Raw genomic sequence first — 19,799 nt, 5'->3', positions numbered from 1 at the left:
ACCGGGTCATATCAGGCTAACATACTCTATATGTTACTCATAACATACTCATAACACTGCTCTTTTAAGAGCAGTGGGAGTTAAAAGGAGAAATAGGGTTGTTATGAAAGAGTGGCCTTTACCATTTTTTCATGCACCACTGAGGATAGTCAACAAAAATAAGAAACATTTCATTTAGTCTTCCCAATAGACCATAAAAACAATCTGGAATAAAGAGGTTTTGTGAGTCTCTCCCCAACCCCCAACCCCACCGCACTGGTAACTGTGTTGTGCCATGTGTTTTAATAAACAAATAGTGTAGAGTGATCTTACCTAAAGGTGAATCTGTGTGGTTTTATAAGCTGGTGAGAAGTGGTGTTCAGTCTCCAGAGAATTAAGGAAATGAAAACATCTAGCTATGCAGTAGTATCACTAAAGGAACAATTTCCTATTTGGTTTTCTTACAAATTTGCACAGAATCAATCAAGGTGACACCTAGGCATTGTTGCTCATACAAAATATAACACGCCAGTTCTTCACTGTAAGAGAGATTGCCTCTACATTAGTACTGCATCAGACTGGGACTCACTGTGCACCAATGTCTGCTAAAAACACACATTTATAACATCTGTTGAAGACGCAGCAGGAAAATTAGGTCGTTGAGTTACTAGATCAAAAAGTCTCCATAAATCAATGAACATTTTTACCACAATAAATTATTACAATGCAATGCAATAAAATGTGTGTAGAACTGTAGGTGGAAAGATTGCATTTAATCCCATGTTTCTGCCAACATGGCGTTAGGATTTGGAAAGACATTATTTTACCTTAACTTACCCAGCATTTCTTGAAAAGGTAGTATACAAATTAAAGAAATAACCTTATTATGTGGACAGAGCCAACTGGTGCTAGTGATCTTTTGTGCACTATTCCCGCTCTATCTTTATCAATTCTTTTTCTTCCAGTTGAATTACATTGTGACCTTGGGTCAGCCCATTTCCCCTCCACATGGTTCATGTCGTCCTTTGTTTTGTTGTGCAAGTGTACCGCAGCCCACACTCATTCTGAATTGCACCATTTGGGGCTTGAAATTGCGCACGTGTGTGTGATATTGCACATATCAAAACATGTTTTCTTAAAAAGCTAAATAAAAGGTCCAACTTCAGCAGAAGCAGAACTGAATATGGAACCCCAGTTGGAGGAGCACACCCCTGGATACAATCATGCTGGGACTCTGGGTTTAGGAAAATAAGAAAGCTAATGCTTCTTAGAAGGAATAGGAAAGATCAAACTAAGGTGGAGAGGCAGCGAGCCATACTTCCATCACCACAAAACGAACTGAGAATAAAACGAGGCGGGACGATGCGAGAGTTAAATGGGCAGAGAGCAGAAACGTGGTTCAGAATCCTCGAAGCTCCTCCTCCTCTTCCGAGTCTCGGCGCTAAAAAGACTCCTCCCGGGCAGGAGGGGGCGCTCGCGGCTGCCTTCGGACTTCCGCAGTCGCAAAGGGATGGCGTCACCAGAGCGGGCCGCCGGTTGTTCGCCGAGTCTTCCAGGAGGTGCTATGTCGCCGCCGCCGCTCTTCAGCTTGCCTGAGGCGCGGCTGCGTTTCACGGTGAGCAGGGAGGCGGGCTGGGGCGCGAATGCCGCCGCTGGCGACTCCGGAGAGCTGGGGCTTCCCGAGCGCCTGTCCTTTTCGCTTGAGCTCCGTTTTCATCCCCGCTTGTATCCGGAATGGATGGGGACGAACTGGGTTGGGGGCGCGGGGAGAGAAGCCCACGCTGCTTTCTGCATGCCCCCCCCCCCGAAAAAACGACACACGCACAGCAGACCAATTCCGTGGCGTTTCCTGCCCAATAAATGTGTTTAGAAATGTAGCATTTTCGGTGGACGTGGCTTCCCTCGGTGGCGGCGCCGTGGGCTGGGGAGGGCGGGGTATAAATAAAATTTATTATTATTATTATTCTTACGGACCTCCCTCTCTACCTGACCGTTTCCCACCCCCACCTCCAAAGCCATAGGCTTCAGTCCTGTTTGTTCTAACAGGCCGTTGAGTATTAATATTATTATTATAATAAGATTTATTATTATTATTCAGGAGCTTCCTCTCTACCTGACCGTTTCCTACCTCCAAAGCCATAGGCTTCAGACCTGTTTGTTCTAAGAGGTCGTTGAGTATTAATAAGAGAGACATCACTTGCATTTGTATTGACCACATTTCAACGCTGATATCTTCTGCACTTTGGAATTGTGTTTTTAAGCTTCATTTTCCGTGCCCGTACCTTTATTGTGGGAATGAATGGTGGGATATAAGCAATAACAGCTGTTTGCTGATAACCCATCACAGGGCGACATTGTCCTCCTTGAGAAGATGTTGAAATTTTGCTTCCAGTAGGGTGGCCAGCTGCCCAAGGGGAGAGGGCTTCTGCACCTTTAATTGGTGTGTGGAGAAAGGAGTGCTAATAGAAGTAGCTTGCTGGACCTGTGGTGATGTTCATTCATACAAATCACTGTTTTGTGCTACAGACAACTATTGAGGAACGTGTATAACATCTCAATGTAATATATGTTTAACAAGTTTAACATTCGGTATAATCACTGTAATTCATTATCACATCTCTAATTCTAAAATGGAACTCAGCCCACTTTCAGGTGGTTTGCTTAGATTGAGTTAAACACTGGTAAAATGTAGCCACATGAGTCTTTCATTGTAGCCTGATTTTGTTTGTATTCAGTCTGTATTCCAAACATTCCAGTTTAATCATGTGAGCTGGCCCTAATTCAACCAAAAACACATTTGTTTGTTATTTGCAGAGGTGAATGGATGCACTCCTAAGTCTACTTAGTTGAGAGTAAATAATACTTAAATATGTAGTGCTTTCTTCTGAGAAACTATGGTTTGGATTGTGCTTATGGGAGCACCGCATCCCATAGTCACCTTTGACTGGACTTAACTGTCCAGGGGTCTTTTACCTTTACCCATCATGTTACATTTCCATATCTGTTTTCAAAACTGCATGGCTAAGGGCATGCATTTTTGCAGCGTTTAAAAGCTTTAAGTATAGAATACACAAACCTTGAGGCACATTTTATGCTTACATTTATTATTTCTGATTGTCTCAAAAAGGGGATAGGATAAACAGTTTAAATTTTAGATTTAAACTTAGTTTTGATCGTTCAACAAGTGTACAAAATGTTAAGAAAATGACACAAGGTAAAAAAAAACAACCATTAAAAGTTTGATCACTTGATTTGGAATGACCCAAGAAGATTTTATAGTCCGAGTGTACATAAGTCATGAATCCTTTCCTTGTACTGAAGATATTCAATTATAATTTGAACTTGTATTCTAATATATAAAGTCAGTCTGGTTAGACAAGTCTAGTTTTGGTTTAGGCTGTGCTATGAGTTATAGCATGTTTTCATATGAGTGAAGTCTTGGACTTAAAGTACTAGAGCAATTAAATTCTAAGTAAATATGGAACTTTAAAATCCCTATTATCCATGGTTGTGGTGAGAAGGCCCCAATGCATTAAAGTGAAACAGTTCTGATTTGTGCCTGGGAACCATATGTTACCCATCTTAAATACCATCATGCAAGAAAGGTGGGTTATAAATTAATTTTGATATAGATTTACACATAGTATTGAATAGAAATACTACTTAAAAAACCTAATCTTCCCCACTTGCCTTTTCTTCTCAGAACTCAACTCGAGATGCACTTAAGAACAAAACTATTAAACCTTTATTGAGTGCCTTCAGCCAGATACCTGGAAGGTAACCTTTAGTTTGCTTTTTATTTCCTAACATGCATTTAATTATGTTGATATGGAAGGCTTTGGCAAAATAGTCTTAACGCTTTTCTCCTCTGGTAGTGAAAATGAAAAGAAGTTTACCCTGGATCAAGCTTTCAGAGTTGCCTTGGAAGAAGAAATTGTGAGTACTACTTGTTGTAACTCTACATATCACTGTCAGTAGAAAGTGTATGGTTCATTTCGAAGTAAAAAATGTGTAATACCTATTACTTCTGATACATCAGGAAAAATATGACCACCAAGGGAAGTCACCAAATCAGTTGAACCTTCAATGCTTTGATTCATCTTTTTGAAGAACAAAAACTATAATTTCTTGGTGTTGTGTTGGAGGAAACCTGGACTGTGGTCCTGGACAACTGCAGCATCCATGTTGAGGTTGCTTCAGGGCTATCTCAAGATCACATGATTTCCATGGCAACCACAGGACTGTCCCAGATAGTCACCAACCCAACACACAGAGCAGGGCATTCTCTTGATTTGGTCCTTGTCCCTAGTGGGGAGAGGGGTGATCATAACCTCATTGTGAGGGTTGGAACACTTCCTGGTGAAGTTTAGAGTTCTGGTAGCAGCCCCACTCTGAGGGAGTGAGGAAACCATTCAGATGGTCTTCACCAAGAGACAATGGAACCAGATAGGTTCCTGACTGCTCTGGGGGATTTCGCATGGGATGGAGCTGGGGATCCTGTTGAGGTCCTCGTCTTGTTGTGGGATGGGCAGATGAAGACAGCTGTTGATACAGTCACTCCTGAGGGCCCTCTTCACTGTTGCAGGGCCCACAAGACTTGATTATTGCAATGCAACCTATGTGCAGCTGCTCTTGTGTCTGGTCTAGAAGCTTCAGCTGGTGCAATGCGCTGCAGCTATACTAGTGATAGGGAAAGACTACTGCCAGTGCATAACAGTGGTGCTTAAAAGCTTGCTCAGGTTACTCATATGTTACCAGGAAAGGTTCAAGGTTCTTGAATTCATTTACAAGGCCCTTTACAACATGGGTCCAGGATAGCTTAAGGAATGCTTGATCCCCTCTATCCTGGCCCAGTCACTGAGATTTTGGGGGGTGGGGAGTCTCTGTTGGTGGTTCCTCATGGGTCAGATGCATACTAGAAGTTGTACATTCAGTGTAGTGGACCAAGCCTGTGAAATTCTCTCCTTGCTGAACATCAGGCACACGACTAAGGAGGCATTTTAAAGTAGTGTTTGGTTTTATGATTTTAAAAATTGTTTTTATGTATGCCGCTTAGAAATGCAAATAATTAAGCAGACTATAAATGTCTTGGAGAAAGCTGCATTGTTACTAGTTAGCTTGAAGTCCTGCTTCACTTGCTTTTGTCTAAGTCAGCCTTTCCAGATGTGTTACCCTTCAGATCTTCTGAACATCAGCTTGCACCATCCTTTACCATTGGCCATGCTGGCTGGGACTAAGGGCAGTTGTGCTCCAAAGCATCTAGAGGGTAACACATTTGGAAAGACTGCTCTAAGCCGTTGTAGCAGTTTAATGTTGTTTCTTGACAGTGTGCTGGTGTGGCTGTTGGCTTTTAGTGGATTTTCACCTGTAAAGTAATGTTTCAATTGTGTACACTTAATAATTACCTTGTACTATATTTGTTCAGATAAACCAAGCTTCCTGTGAAAATGTCCTCGCTATCATATCACTTGTTATTAGTGGGGTCACAGAAGGTGAGTGTGGAACAGTTTTTCTGCTTGTTTATAAAATTTACAGGTGGCTTACAATAAATAAAATAAAATAGAATAAAATAATTAAAAACCCTGCTTTAAATACTCCTTAAATAATATTTTGTAACGTTCTGGCACCGTGCAGCCAACTGGGGTTTTTTTCTGTGAGGAGGGGACGCTGAGTGGCTTGATACCAAGTTTTTCTATTAGTAATTACTACTAGCTTTTCATTCCTATTTGACAACAACTGAACTGAAATTGCTTTTAAAAGTCTACTGTTTTCTAAGGCTGCAGTGCTAAATATGCTAGGAAGTAAACATTACTGAAGACAGTGGGACTTACTTTTGGGTAAATATATATATATAGAGAGAGAGAGAGAGAATTGGGCTGTAAGTCTAGATTTAAAGAATTGCACCTGTAAATCAAGTAAAACATATTTTGATTAGATTGTACACTGAGTTGAAAAGTCTTTCAACATAAACAAATTGCAAGTCTCTTAAAAATTCCTGAAGCTAATATATACATGTATTCTGACCCATGAAGGTATCTGCACTGCATCAACCCCTTTTGTCCTCCTGGGAGATGTTTTGGACTGCCTTCCTTTGGATCAATGTGATAAAATTTTCACCTTTGTGGAAAAGAATGTAACTACATGGAAATCTGTAAGTATTATTGTTCCAGGATAGATTTGTTTATTAGAAGACTTTTGGGTTTCTGTATTGCTTTCCAGTATATACCTGTGATATATAGCTTTGTTAAGCTATTAGTTTTGAGAAAGAAAAGAAAGAAGCAGTAACCCTTTCTGGAAGGATGATCCTAGAAGGTGGTGCTGGGCACTACTGTTGTGCCCCATGTGGGATTTGACCTGTGAGGTGCTGTTTAAAGTCTGCTGTTCTGAAGTTCTATGTTTGGTGTAATTTTGGATTGAAATACTTTAAATAAATTTTGTCTTGCTACATTGTGTTTTTTCTTTAAGAACATCTCTGACTGCTTGGAAATAATTGATATATTAATTAATATATAATGGGAATTCACAGGGCTTCTCCTTTCATCTCCTCTCCTCTACGGCCCCCATATACCACCAAAATCTGGTCTGGAGAGTTGAGGAACTCTCTGTAGCAGACTCTGGGGGCACACAAAGAGCTGGAGACGTGTTTAAGAGAAACAGGATGTCCTGTGACCCAAGTGGATTTTTTGTTGCACAAGTGGATGTACATAATTGATTGTCACCCATAATCTTGCTGTGGGCAAGTTGTCCACAAGCATTCTCTGGGCTAGGCCTGATATAAAGTGACTGTTCTTCTACAGTTAAGTGAATTTATTTACAGTATCAGTGTAACCTTCTTACTTAAAATGTTAACTGATTGCATCTTTTTGGTACTTTATTTTTAGAACACGTTTTATTCAGCAGGAAAGAATTACTTGCTGAGAATGTGCAATGGTGAGTAGTCTTGTTTCTCCACTTCATCCTCAGTTTGCACAACTTTCAGTGCAGTTCATCGAAACTTCACTCATCTCCAAGCCAGCTTACATCTGAAAAGTCGAGACACTGAGGTCCAGTTCCGAGGGCCTACTGGCAGATCCCTGACTCCAAGGTTACAGGAAACCAGGCAGAGGGCCTTCCCGGTAGTGGCACCCGCCCTGTGGAACTCCCTCCCATCAGATGTCAAGGAAATAAACAACTATCTGACTTTTAGAAGACATCTGAAGGCAGCCCTGTATCAGGAAATTTTTAATGTCTGATGTGCTATAATTTTTTAGATATGCTGTAAGCCGCCCAGAGTGGCTGGGGAAATCCTGGCCAGATGGGTGGGGTATTATTACTATTATTATTATTATTACACAATTAAAGATAAAAAGCTATTTCATGTTGCAGCCAAACATGTGCTTTAGTTTGAACTCTTTGGAACAGAGCATTAGTATTGTGTATATATTCGAAGTTCAGATAATTACTGCATGATTGCTCCGAAGTAGTTCCTAGTGAGTTTGTTTGGCCTTACTTCTCACTGCAGTTAGGACTGCAGTCTCAGCCAGTGGCATAGTGGGAGCCCTCGCCTGCTGCATCCTCCTCACATTGCCCTTGCAAGCCCTGCCCCTGGGCATGCCTGGGTGCTCCTGCCCTGGCTGGGAAGCCACGCTTCACTGTTAGTCTTAGTTAGCCATGCGGGGGAAGTGAAGATGTTGTTTGCCTGTAGGACATTTATCAGCTCCTTAACATACCACAGTCCGCCCATGACAAATTATAAAAATTCTGGAGCCATGATAAGATAAAAAACATATTTTCCTTCTTTATCTCTTTGTTTAGACCTCCTGAGACGATTGTCTAAATCCCAAAATACAGTATTCTGTGGAAGAATCCAGCTATTCCTGGCTAGATTATTCCCACTTTCAGAAAAATCAGGTGAGATTTGTTAGTGTATAATGACATAAACATACTCGAACGGAAAAATGGAAGTCTGCTGCATATCTTAAGTTCTTTTCTAATTTTATTATGCTTGTAATCTGTTTAGTTATGTAGCCTGCCTTAGCCAAGGAACTTTCTGAAGGTGGTAATGGTAGACATTTCCTGTCTTGTTTAATTGTAGCTAAAGTATAATGATTTTTTTAATACTGTTGATGAGAAACATCATATCTTATATTCTGTAAATTGACATATGCGAGTTACAAATGTCTTATTGGGTTTTGGGTATAATTATTTCCTCTGTTCTTGGTTTTTAATGTGCATCCTTTTTACTACAGGGCTTAATTTGCAAAGTCAATTTAATTTGGAAAATATCACAGTTTATAATACCAGTGAGCAAGATAGCACACTTGGACAGAAGGTGGGTCATCTTTTTGTTTTCTATTATATTATATTATCCATTCTGTGGGAAACCTGTAGAACAAGGCATAAAATAACACTCTGCTTTCTATGTACTGAACACATGCATCTCTCAAAAGGGGGCAAACAATTAAAAAAATTCTTCAGTTGCTTACTAATATACATGTGAAGATAATTTATTTTAGTGCTTTTCTAAACTGGAGTCTTAAGGAGAGATGGCATAAAGTGGAGGAAATTGCTGTATCCTATCTGAGTTCTTTGTGTAGTTTACCAATTACTTAGATTTCCAGTGATAAAGAATATTTTAATCTTTAATCGGCATCTCCTAATTTTCTGGTGCAAAGCCTTTTTCAGCATTATTAATTCTAAATGCCCTCTTTCTCTTCAGCATGTTGAGGAGAGAGATGAAGGGATGGATGTAGAGGAAGGTGAGATGGGAGATGATGAAGCTCCTACAAGTTGGTAAGCTCTTAGACCAATTTAAGCCATTCGTTTGTTCTAAAATGGGGGGGGAGATGTATGAAATATCTTCTGTGGCTAGAGCAGGGGTGGGGAGCCCCTGGTCCTCCAGTTATTGAGGAACTATATCTCCCGTAAGTCCCAGTTGTAGTCCGGAAACATCTGGAGGGTCACAGATTTCATGTCCTCTTATCCATGATGATATATTCAGGATAATGTTTATAAACAGTTTCATCCAACTAACTTGTATTGGAGTGGGAAATAATTCTGGGTGGCTAGTGATATACATAATGCAGTTAATTTGATTAGCTTGGTATTCATTAATATAATATATCTAGCTTTGATTTAAATGGTTGCAAGAGTGTCCTCTGCCACTGCTTTCTGACAATTGAAAATTGGAACTGTATTGGTGGATTATCAAGTCTTTTCTGGCATGTCTAAGGAACCAAATGAGAAGTGTGGATAGAACTAGTAAGCATAGCAGAGGCAAATAATGCTTTCCTTCAGGTGTGCAAGGTTTTTTTAAAATAGAGAATTCATAACATTGTAGCTTCTTAATTAAAAATGTCATCGTTCAGTAGAGACATTCCACAGCCACTAGATGGGCTTTATTTAGTTATAAAAAGCATTTTCTAAAAGGGGATGCTTGACAAAGAGGCATTTACCATTTACCATTAACGGCTTTCACATTCTATTGAGTTGAAGAGGGAAATTGGGCAAGAACTTGAGCAAGTTTCCTGCCTTCATTCGTGTGTTCATTTTAATTGGGCACCTCATGTGGGGTATAAATTTAAATGATAAATGAATGTATCTTCAGGAATAAGCAGAAGTGTGTGAGAGTTTATATGTTAAATATTTTGTTAGTTCCATTCCAATAGATTACAACCTGTATAGAAAGTTCTGGTCACTTCAAGATTACTTTCGGAATCCAGTGCAATGTTATGAAAAGGTTTCGTGGAAAACGTTTCTGAAGGTAATTCTTTGTGACTCTATTTCTGTTTTGTGCGCACTCTTTTTGCTGTGTAACTGCCCTGTTTGACATGTGTAAACAATGGTATGGACAGATGGTGGCACATATTGTTGGAGGACGTGTAGGTCCTTGATAAATGAACTGACGCCAGGCTGTGTAATAGTGTTTGACAGAGTAGATAAACGTTAAAGTTGGACTCTGCAAAGGAGCATCAGTAGATCAGCATTTTGCATATCAAATTTCAGGTCTGGTTTGTGGATGTGATTGTCCTAAAATATTGCCTTTTATTTTTTTCAATTTTAACAAGTACTCTGAAGAAGTATTGGCTGTCTTTAAGAGCTACAAGCTGGATGACACCCAAGCGTCAAGAAAGAAATTGGAAGAGCTGAAAGCTGGCGGGGAGCATGTTTACTTTGCTAAATTCCTCACAAGTGAGAAGGTATTGTCTTTGGTGTTCTTAACTTACATGAAAACACTCCTTTGCCCATAAAAGCTAGTTATCTTACCAATGGGAAATAATTAGTTGGAATATTGGGTGGCCTTCGACTAAGATCTGTTCATAGACCTGTTGAAATTATCGTTAATTTCAGTGGGCCTGCTTTGAGTAGAAGTGATACAGGATACAACCCATCTGGCATTGTTGGGTCCATGGTTAACTTTTCCTGCTCTGTATTTCTGTTCTACGTTGTAAAATACATTGCAGGAAGTTTTCTATCCATCTGTGCGTCTTTTCTTTCAGTTAATGGATTTACAGCTGAGTGACAGCAACTTCCGCCGACACATCCTATTGCAGTATTTAATATTATTTCAGTATCTAAAGGGACAGGTGAAATTTAAAAGGTAGGCTAGTATTATTAAATGTGAACTAATTCGTTATTTAAATGCTTTATTTTTACCCGTATAAAATCCCTGGAGAAACTTTTTTTATTGTTCCCCAGAATGGAAGAGGGAACTGTGAGCTAGGAGGTGGGCATTTTCACCAATACTTCCTTTCCCTTGCAGCCTCAAACCCATTTCTGGTGGGTCCATGAACCTTCCAGAACAGCTCTTCCGGGACCATGGGGGGTGGGAATCATTAATACTCAAATTATTAACTTAAATATGCGGAACTTCAGTCTTCTTGACATACGTGATGGCTTGCTTTCTAGTTCAAACTACATTTTGACAGATGAGCAGTCTCTGTGGATTGAAGATACTACAAAATTAGTTTACCAGGTCAGTGATATAGACTGCGGGCAATATATGTACAAGTTGGTCGGTTTTGGTTTTGTTTTGTTACGTTTGAAAAATCAAGTTTGGTTAAGCTATTTAGATTGTGAAGTACATTTTGGATAATTAGAAACCGAAATATATTACTTTGTATTTATGATATTTCTGAAGCTGCAGTCCTAACTTTGGATGCTGCAACCTTTGGCTAACTCTTTGACATCTGGTAACAGCTTCTTTCAGAAAATCCTCCCGATGGAGAGAGATTCTCAAAAATGGTAGAGGTGAGTGACCTCTTCATAAATAGAACTGAATAAAATTTTAGATGAGTACCATCCACTTAAATGGGGTTTGCGTCAAAACAGTGAAATGACAGTTTCAAGTGCTATACCTGATGCTTGTACTGATAATGTCTGCTGGCACTTTCCCCTCTAACTAGAAGATATTCTCCATGGAACTGTGACAAAGTTGCATGAATATGTGTGGGGTTGGATACAGAGATGCCCTTCTATGAATGGAAGGGTCTTTCCATTTATGAAATGCAGTGTGATCAAGTGAAGGCTGGCAGTCCCTGTGCCACCAGCAACACTCTTCCAGCAGGTCCCTCAACTAGAGCAGATTTTTGCTGAACTAAGGAGCCTGAAGGGGGAATTGGCAATTTTTTTTCTTCCCACACTCTTCCTCTAGCAAGAGTGTCCTGTGAACAGAACAGAATTCTGAATCCAACCCATATTAAAGATTACCTTTTCCCACTGTCAGAAGTAAACACAGAGATTGTATTTCTCCTCTGACCTCTACCCTGGATACCTGATACATTCATAGTGCAGATTTCTTTAAATGAAAAATGCTAATACTGAAGGTGACAGTAACTCACACTGACACATTCATATGTTTTTGCTTTTATAGCACATATTAAACACTGAAGAGAACTGGAATGCATGGAAAAACGAAGGTTGCCCAAGTTTTGTGAAGGAAAGGTAAGTTCAAAAACGTTGTTTAGAGATTGTATTATATCGGATCAACATTCAGGTTCAAGGCTTCATCTTCTTGTTATACCTGTGTTTATATATAACATTTTCAAGCTAATAAACAGGTTGTGCTGTATTATATTAAACTATTTAGAAACAAATTCATATCAGGGAGCTCCCCCCCCCCTTGGATACATAACAGGAGTCAGCAAACATTTTCAGCAGGGGGCCGGTCCACTGACCCTTAGACCTTGTAGGGGGTCGGACTATATTTTTTAAAAAAATAATGAATGGATTTCTATGCCCCACAAATAACCCAGAGATGCATTTTAAATAAAAGGGCACATTCTACTCACGTAAAAACATGCTGATTCCCGGACCGTCCGCGGGCCAGATTTAGAAGGCGATTGGACCGGATCTGGCCCCCGGGCCTTAGTTTGCCTACCCATGATACATAACCTTGGTAGGTTCTTGTCATTTTACGGACCTCTACTTTGAGATTTTCAGGTACAGCTAAGGAAAATGTCTAAGGAGGTTGGGGTGGCATTTTAACATAAAAAAGAAGCACAATTATTTGCCCAAGGTAGAACAGGTAATAGCTGTACATCTTTGCACCATTCTGCTTGTTAACCTTAGCATATCTGTTCTGTAGACCAAGTGATCCCAAGCCAATAAGACTCTTTGTGCGAAAAAGACCCGTTCCTGAAGATTTCCTGGGGAAAGGACCTAACAGAAAAATTCTGATGGGGAAGTATGTTAAACCTTTATAGTTCATCATCTATATATCTGTAATCTTTTATAGATAACTTAATGATATGAAAACGGTTATTTTGAGGTTTGGTTAAATTATGAATGTCAATAAATAAATTTATTTTTGACATTTTTAGGCTGCCGTTCATCACATTAAAAAGATCCCAGCAAAACAGAAAACACAATGATTAAACAAACCAAGTAATTCAACTGTTAATGAGTGCAGCAGTATGAGAATGTCCGGGGGGGCAGTCTTACTCATTTAATTTGAATGCTTGTAGAAATGAAATCATAGAATCATGGAATTGTAGAGCTGGGTCGAGTCTAACCCCTGCAATGCAGGAATCTTGCCCACAGCTGCACCTGGGCGGGCTCGAACTACCAACCTTCTGGTTAACACCCATTGCATCACACATTTTTACATGCTAGTGGAACCCCATCAAAATCTCTGCCATCTGTATTTCCAGGGGAAGGGCATTCCACAGCTGTGGAAGAAGACTCTCTAGTGCAGGCATAGGCAAACTTGGCCCTCCAGATATTTTTTGGGACTACAGCTCCCATCATCCCTGACCACTGGTCCTGTTAGCTAGGGATGATGGGAGCTGTAGTCCCAAAACATCTGAAGGGCCTAGTTTTCGTATGCCTGCTCTAGTGTCACCGTATAGTGCTGGTGTGGGAAACCTTTGGCCTTCCAGATGTTGCTGAACTGCAACTCTCAACGTCCTCAGCCATTGGCCGTGCTTGCTGGGGTTGATGGGAGATGTAGTTCAGCAATATCTGGAGGGCCAAAGGGCCACAACTTTTATAGCAGACCAAGACTACTGACAGAACGGCCCAGCTGCAAGGCCCATACATAATTGTTGACAGTATCTCCTGTTCATTTTATCTCTATTTTAATTTTTCTTAACACTTGGGCTTCTTTCTTGTTGAGCCAGTGTTCATTTCAAAAACAGCAGAACAGTGTGTATTGAAGTTTCCTATATAGGAATTTAAAGGTGTTAGATCTGATCTGTTACATGAGAAGTTTGGTACAGTAGAGAGAGAGAGTTTTTTAGACAATTAATGCATTTTTTTTCACTTTGAAGAAGCCCCTTTGCAAAATATCTGGCTCATCAAAACACACTTCATAACAATGCAGTAACCTGCTTTTTCATTCTCATTTTAGTGAAGAATTGACTCGACTCTGGAATTTATGCCCTGATAACATGGAAGCTTGTAAATCTGAGACCCGGTAAGTCATACGAAAAGAATATGGTAGGGTGGTCCAAAATAAAACAAGTTGGAACTCTTGTGGCCAGTGGTACATCCTAAAATAATATGACAGTTTTTATAATAATGCCTTTTTGCTCACTTTATTTTATTACATTACATTACATGGAACCCAAGGTAGTTTCTATGTCATCCATCCAGGCACTGACCAGACCTGCTTAGCTGCAGTTAGATGGTGGCCTTATGTACCTTCAGATTATAACCTGGGACTGTTAATGTATATATATTACAAAAGGAGCATTGCTTCTTTAAACAAATGATTTTTGTCAAGTCCTAGTCATGTCATTGACTTTATTTGCTGTGCCTTTCAATTTTTCAAGGTGGCTTGCCAATATGGGAACTGCTTCTTGGAGAAAGCTGTTTCATATTTTATTTCATAGAAATTATATACCACTTAATTGTAAAACAAACAAAACCTCAAAACAGTGTTAAAAAGCTTAAAGCCAGAAGACCCATGAAGATTTGAATGAATTAATGTAGAGAGGGAGAGCAGATAATCAAGAGACTTGCAGTCAGTTTCTTACCGGTATTAGGGCATGAGGTATCACAAAGAACATCTGCTAGATATTTCAGCTATAATGTTTGTCCCTATATTGCAAACATAGATTTAATCCAATTAGTAGTATTTCTTGATGCTTTGATATGGATGGAGTACTTTTTGCATGTTACACAGATTCTGGTATGCTATATCACAGTAAAATTATTCAATTCACTGAGCTGTTCAACCACAATAGAACCTACATCAAAAATGCACATGACAGTAGAAAAAATAGTATTTTTTTCTCATTTCATTGTTGGCCACTCTTATATTGAAAGAATTGCAACTAAGATGTGGAAACATGAAGGCAGTCTAGAAAGTTAAACACTAAATCAGACTTTTATTTTCTAGAGAATATATGCCAACATTGGAAGAGTTCTTTGAAGAGGCTATTGAACAGGCAGATCCCGAAAACATGGTTGATAAAGAGTTTAAGTATGTACTGCAGATCATTTTTCATTGCCGTTTACATTTCTCATCCATGTTGCACTGATTTGTTCATCTGCTTCAAACATAGTTTGGCTTGCACAACAAAGCTGAGAAAACAAGCACCTTTTTCCTAGATGCCAAATGGCAGACTAATTCTGACTTTGATGGCAGGGTTGTGAATAATTCTAACTACGGCTGGAGAGCACTACGGCTATTGGCACGTAGAAGCCCCCACTTCTTCCAGCCAACCAATCAGCAATTCAAGAGTTTACCAGAATACCTCGAAAACATGGTCATCAAATTAGCTAAAGAACTACCTGTAAGTAGTAAAACACCTTTGATTATCTCTTTAAATGCCTATAACTCTCTGCCCTTAAACTGCAAGCAGACGATTTTGTTTGTGTGCTTTGTCTTTGTAACATTTAGCATTTGTGAAAAGAACTCTCATCAGGAGGGAGACATGAATTTTGGGTTTAAAGGATCCTTTTTGCTTCGTACATCTACTTTTATTTTGGCTCATGATCTTTTTTGGAAGGATTTAGCCTTGTGGGCTGGACATTCTCTTGGCCTTTTAATATACAGGGGGAAATAAGAGAACAGGAATTTGTCTTGACAATGAAGCTTTTAGTTAGTTCTGGGAAGTCAATTTGAGCGAGTGATTATTTTTTGGAACCAGTTACTAAGTATACATTTTCATTGCAATGGGATGTAATTTCTGTCTTCTTAGCAGTTTTGCATGGGAATTCATAGAAACATTGATTTACAGTATCTTAAAAGAATATTAAGATTAGTAGTAGTTTTAGAATAGACATCTGTATAAAAACAAGGTATGGTTTCTTTATAAATTCCAAATGTCTCTTTCTAAACTCTGTTCTGCTACATGTAGGTCAGGAATCACCATGTAGCAAATTCTTTTTACGTACAAATCCATTCGGTGATATTCAGTTCTCTCATTATAGCCTCCATCTGAAGAAATTAAAACAGGCGAGGATGAAGATGAAGAAGATAATGATGCTTTGTTAAAGGAAAACAATGAAAGTAAGACTGTGTTCTTGGGGTTTTCCCATTTTCCTCAACACTTGTTGTAAAAGGAGTATGTGAGCAGACCCACGTTCTCCCCAAGTTCATCCTGTCTGCTGCTTCTGAGTTGCAGTAATAATGCTTAAGTCCCATGTTCAGAAAGAGGAGCCACACAAAGGCACAACCAGGGCCTCCTAATCCTTCATACTTTATTGGACCCTGGCCGCCTTGATGGATAGTCTGTGCTTGTTAAATGAGTAGACCTTGAGAGTACTGTCTCTCCTAGAGTTTTTTTCCTGCATCTATCATAGCTCCTTTGTGCAAATTCTGTTCTTCCAAAACAGCATCACCTTGTCAACAGTTGCACTCGCTCATCGGCTATGTTCTATGAAAACTATTGGTATATATTTCCACCTGAAGCAAGTCAGTTTGAGAATTTGTCCTCTTCCACTAAAGCTAGTTTTCAAAGACCATCCTTCCAGTTCCATCTCCTGCCTCACAATTTGTGAATCAGTGTCTGTCCCCAAGCTTGGACTATCCTTGGCCGTTCCTTTCCATACCTTTTGGTCTGCTTATTTTTTGTGTTTCTTATTAAATTTATTTGCATGATGTCTTCCTTCCTCATGTGATCACTTCATATCCAGTTTGCTCTCCGATTCGTTCTATAATTTCATGCAAGTCTTCTATGCTTATTCACCAGTGCCTCCCCACCCTCCACAATAGTACTGAAAAGTTTACCTTGCTTTAGTTCCCTCAGTGGAATCCTGCTTATGTACTTACCTGCTCTATTGCATTCTCTCATTTTGGTAGCTTTTGTTCTCCTTTTGTTTACTAATTTTACTTCCCATCCTCTCTATTTCAGCAGAAATCTGCCTTTCCCTTTGCTGTATCTCACTCCTACTTGTTTTTAAAAGTTCAAATACCCCCTTCCTGACAATGTCTCTTACCAGCTACATGTGAACCTTTCCCGTCTCCTTGGCCATCCAGTTTTCATTTCATTGAGGGCTGTTTCTGAAATATATTGTAAATGAACGTGACCAATAACAATAGTCATTAACACTGGGGAACAGGCAGCTTTCTTTTGGAGCAGTTAGGGATTCCTTTCGGACTTGAAAAACAAAGGCAAATCAGCTGGGCAATTTCAATGTTTAGTAAATGAAGACAACTGTCTAAAATCACAGATTGACTTAAAAGTAATGGTTGAGGTTTGCACTTTCAGGGAGTATAAAAGTAGCCTAACAAGTGATCTGTCTATAGTCACAAATGCACCTTCTGTAATATGATTTTAAGATAGTAGAATTTAAATAAAACTTGGAAGCATGAATGTAAAAGGATAACTCTTTACTGAAAGTGGACAATGCTAACAAGCTGTTAGTTTTCAGAAACAGGTTTGTTGAGTGCTGCATTATACAATGCTATTCTCTAAATACTTTTTATGTTTGATTTTAGGTCCAGATGCTCAACGGGATAAACTTGTAACAGGAGAACAAATAGAGTTGCTTGCTAACAAGCTTGGGGAATACTGGAATGTTCTGGCCCCATATTTGGAAATGAAAGACTCTGATATAAGGCAAATTGAATCAGATAGTGAAGATGTGAAGATGAGAGCTAAGCAGCTGCTTGTTACTTGGCAAGACCAAGAAGGGATCCACGCTACAATGGAAAATCTGATTACTGCGTTGAACAAAGCTGGATTAAATGACCTTGCAGAAAGCCTAACAAACGATAGTGAAAACAATAGCTAAAATAGGTGTTAAACAAGGAAAATGAAGCTGTCGTTGCTAAGTAACAACCCAACATTTGATAGATCAGTTTAATTTGGTAAGCAATAAAACATTTTAAAGTAACCTTCTGTCTAGAAATTCCAGGAATAAATGGTTAGAGGTGTTCAAAAGCAGATAGGAAGGTTACTGACTTTTTCCATGGAATATGGGTGGTGAAGGGACATAGTACACAAATAGTCCTTACATAATTTGAGATGCTTTAAGTGCTCAAATTCTATGAAGATTGGAGAACTATTGCTCTTGGTTAGGGATTCCTCCCCCAATGTACATGTGGCTAAAAATGTTGTAAAGTCCTTTAGTGAAAATTAGGCGCCTGCTCAGTAAACTTGTGTTAGTATTATAGCAAATGGGAAACCACTGAACAGAACTGTACTGCTGTTAGAAAGTGGTCCCAATATAATACTGATAGAATGGTATCTTCCTGGTCTCTCACCTTGCCCTTGCCCTTGCCCCTAGTTCTGTATGGAAATGATGCACAAGAGAAAGCTGCCTCTAGATCATTCTTTGCAAACCTGGTGCCCTTCAGATGTGTAGACTAAAATTCTCACTACCTCTCGAGAGCTTTGTTGGCTGAGCTTGATAAGTGTAAGCCAAAACAGTAGGAGAGCAGCATGCTGAATTACTCTGGTTACTTATTAACAGAAAGGGCATGGAAATACCTTTTTAATAATCTTAATGAATGATCATTCTATGCTTGTAATGTTTTATGCTTGAAATTATGACCGTTTGAAGACTTATTTTATGTACAGCAAGTGTCTAAGGTACTTCATTGTAGTTGAAGTCTCTCCTTCTGATAGCAGTGTTATAACTAGATGTTCAGTTTTGGCTTGGGCTTTCGTAGTGCTGTTTTAGAGTGCGAGGTCCTACAAAGTCTCTGGGATATAGGATACAGTATAGATGTACAGTGAAGGGCAATACATGTTTATGGGTCTGGCTCATTAAGGTTTGTCAATTCCTGGTAATTGGTATTTTGTTAGTTTCTGTTCCAGCTGTAGATATTCTGACTTCAGAGCTACTAGGCCTTCTCACTGCAACAAAAATTAAAATATGCCCAGAAAGGATCACAATATGAAGAGGCTGATTAGGATTCCCCTTTAAGCTTACCAAACTAGTGCTTTAGCAGATCATTTTGTCCTGCCTTTTGTGATGCAGTGTGAAAAGATGAGCTGAGCTATATGGAAGAACCCCCGGGATTTAAGCATGAAATGTTCTTATGGGTAAAGTTGATGCACTTTCCCAGAAAATGCTTGCTCTTGCCCTGCTGAAGTTGTGAAATACCACACTTAATATGTTCATATTACTCTAAGTATCATAGTGCCTATCTGTGGATAAATTATAAAGTGTGCTTTCTTATAAGGAATGTATTTGCTTTCACATCATTTCCTAGGTATGCTTATATACCCGACCAATACAGTGCCATTGCTGTAGCTAATCACGTTTGGGCCTGACCATGATAAAATAAGAAGCCAGCTACACACAAACAGACCAATACTGCCGGCCTGAAATTGGTGGCTTCCTGTAGATCCTTTACTGTTCACCAAACACATTGAATCGATTCAAATCCTAGAAAGTTGTCAGACCTAGGTTTGCTGGGCACCGTTGGTTTCTGTTGCCAGAAACTCCACTACACCATTTTTCTTGCTTATAATTTACTGCTATTACTAGGTATTTAACTGATTACTACTGAAGACTTTGTAGCAGGAAAACTGGCCTTCTGTGGCAGGTTCAACAAAATATACGTTCCATGGAGATAAGACTGGAAGTAGGGAAGTGTACCAACTATTAAGCCTGTAAGATTTCTAGGAGGAACAGGATGAAAGAATAAGAATATGGTGGAACAGAAGTGACTGCTTACACATTAACTTCTATACAGAGCACCAACTTACAGAAACCCATCATAGTATTTGAACCTGTTTAAAAGCATATAACATCAACTTGCAGTATAAGAAGGTATATTGCTCCTCTTCAAATAAGTTTTTATTAAGAACTATTTCCCAAAACTGTAGCCACTTCCTCTCCTTTACCTCAATTTAAACCACTCAATCACAGTTTTGCTAAACTGTATTCTTTGGTTTCCTGTTGAAGCTGGATGGGATGCTTACTTAGCCCTGCACTGG

At 39.4% G+C, this 19,799-nt stretch overlaps 1 protein-coding gene across 2 annotated transcripts; it reads left to right on the top strand.

Annotated features, from left to right (window-relative positions):
• Positions 1–1,433: 1,433 nt before the first annotated feature.
• On the top strand, positions 1,434–19,038 carry THOC1 (THO complex subunit 1). Of its 2 annotated transcripts, XM_083518665.1 has the most exons (21): positions 1,434–1,594; positions 3,683–3,756; positions 3,855–3,915; positions 5,405–5,471; positions 6,012–6,130; positions 6,861–6,909; positions 7,774–7,869; positions 8,208–8,290; positions 8,678–8,751; positions 9,613–9,721; positions 10,026–10,157; positions 10,458–10,558; positions 10,867–10,933; positions 11,158–11,208; positions 11,831–11,901; positions 12,545–12,643; positions 13,808–13,873; positions 14,801–14,884; positions 15,050–15,197; positions 15,838–15,916; positions 17,348–19,038. In XM_083518665.1, the coding sequence occupies exons 1-21, from the start codon at positions 1,490–1,492 to the stop codon at positions 17,641–17,643; spliced, it is 2,031 nt and encodes a 676-aa protein (XP_083374791.1). In that variant the 5' UTR covers positions 1,434–1,489; the 3' UTR covers positions 17,644–19,038. The 2 variants fall into 2 exon arrangements, with proteins under 2 accessions (XP_083374791.1, XP_083374792.1); XM_083518666.1 differs by lacking the exon at positions 15,838–15,916.
• The last annotated feature ends 761 nt before the right edge of the window (positions 19,039–19,799 follow it).

The sequence above is a fragment of the Podarcis liolepis genome (genome assembly GCF_965112155.1).
Source record: "Podarcis liolepis genome assembly, chromosome: 8".
Taxonomy (NCBI): domain Eukaryota; kingdom Metazoa; phylum Chordata; class Lepidosauria; order Squamata; family Lacertidae; genus Podarcis; species Podarcis liolepis.
This window is presented reverse-complemented; position numbering and strand designations above follow the sequence as displayed.

Excerpts from the sequence above, each read along its gene's own strand:
- THOC1 (XM_083518665.1), top strand. The coding sequence starts at position 1,490 with ATGGCGTCACCAGAGCGGGCCGCCGGTTGTTCGCCGAGTCTTCCAGGA. Across the intron at positions 6,910-7,773 it reads CTTGCTGAGAATGTGCAATG|ACCTCCTGAGACGATTGTCT; the intron begins GTGAGTAGTCTT and ends CTCTTTGTTTAG. Across the intron at positions 15,917-17,347 it reads GTTAAAGGAAAACAATGAAA|GTCCAGATGCTCAACGGGAT; the intron begins GTAAGACTGTGT and ends GTTTGATTTTAG.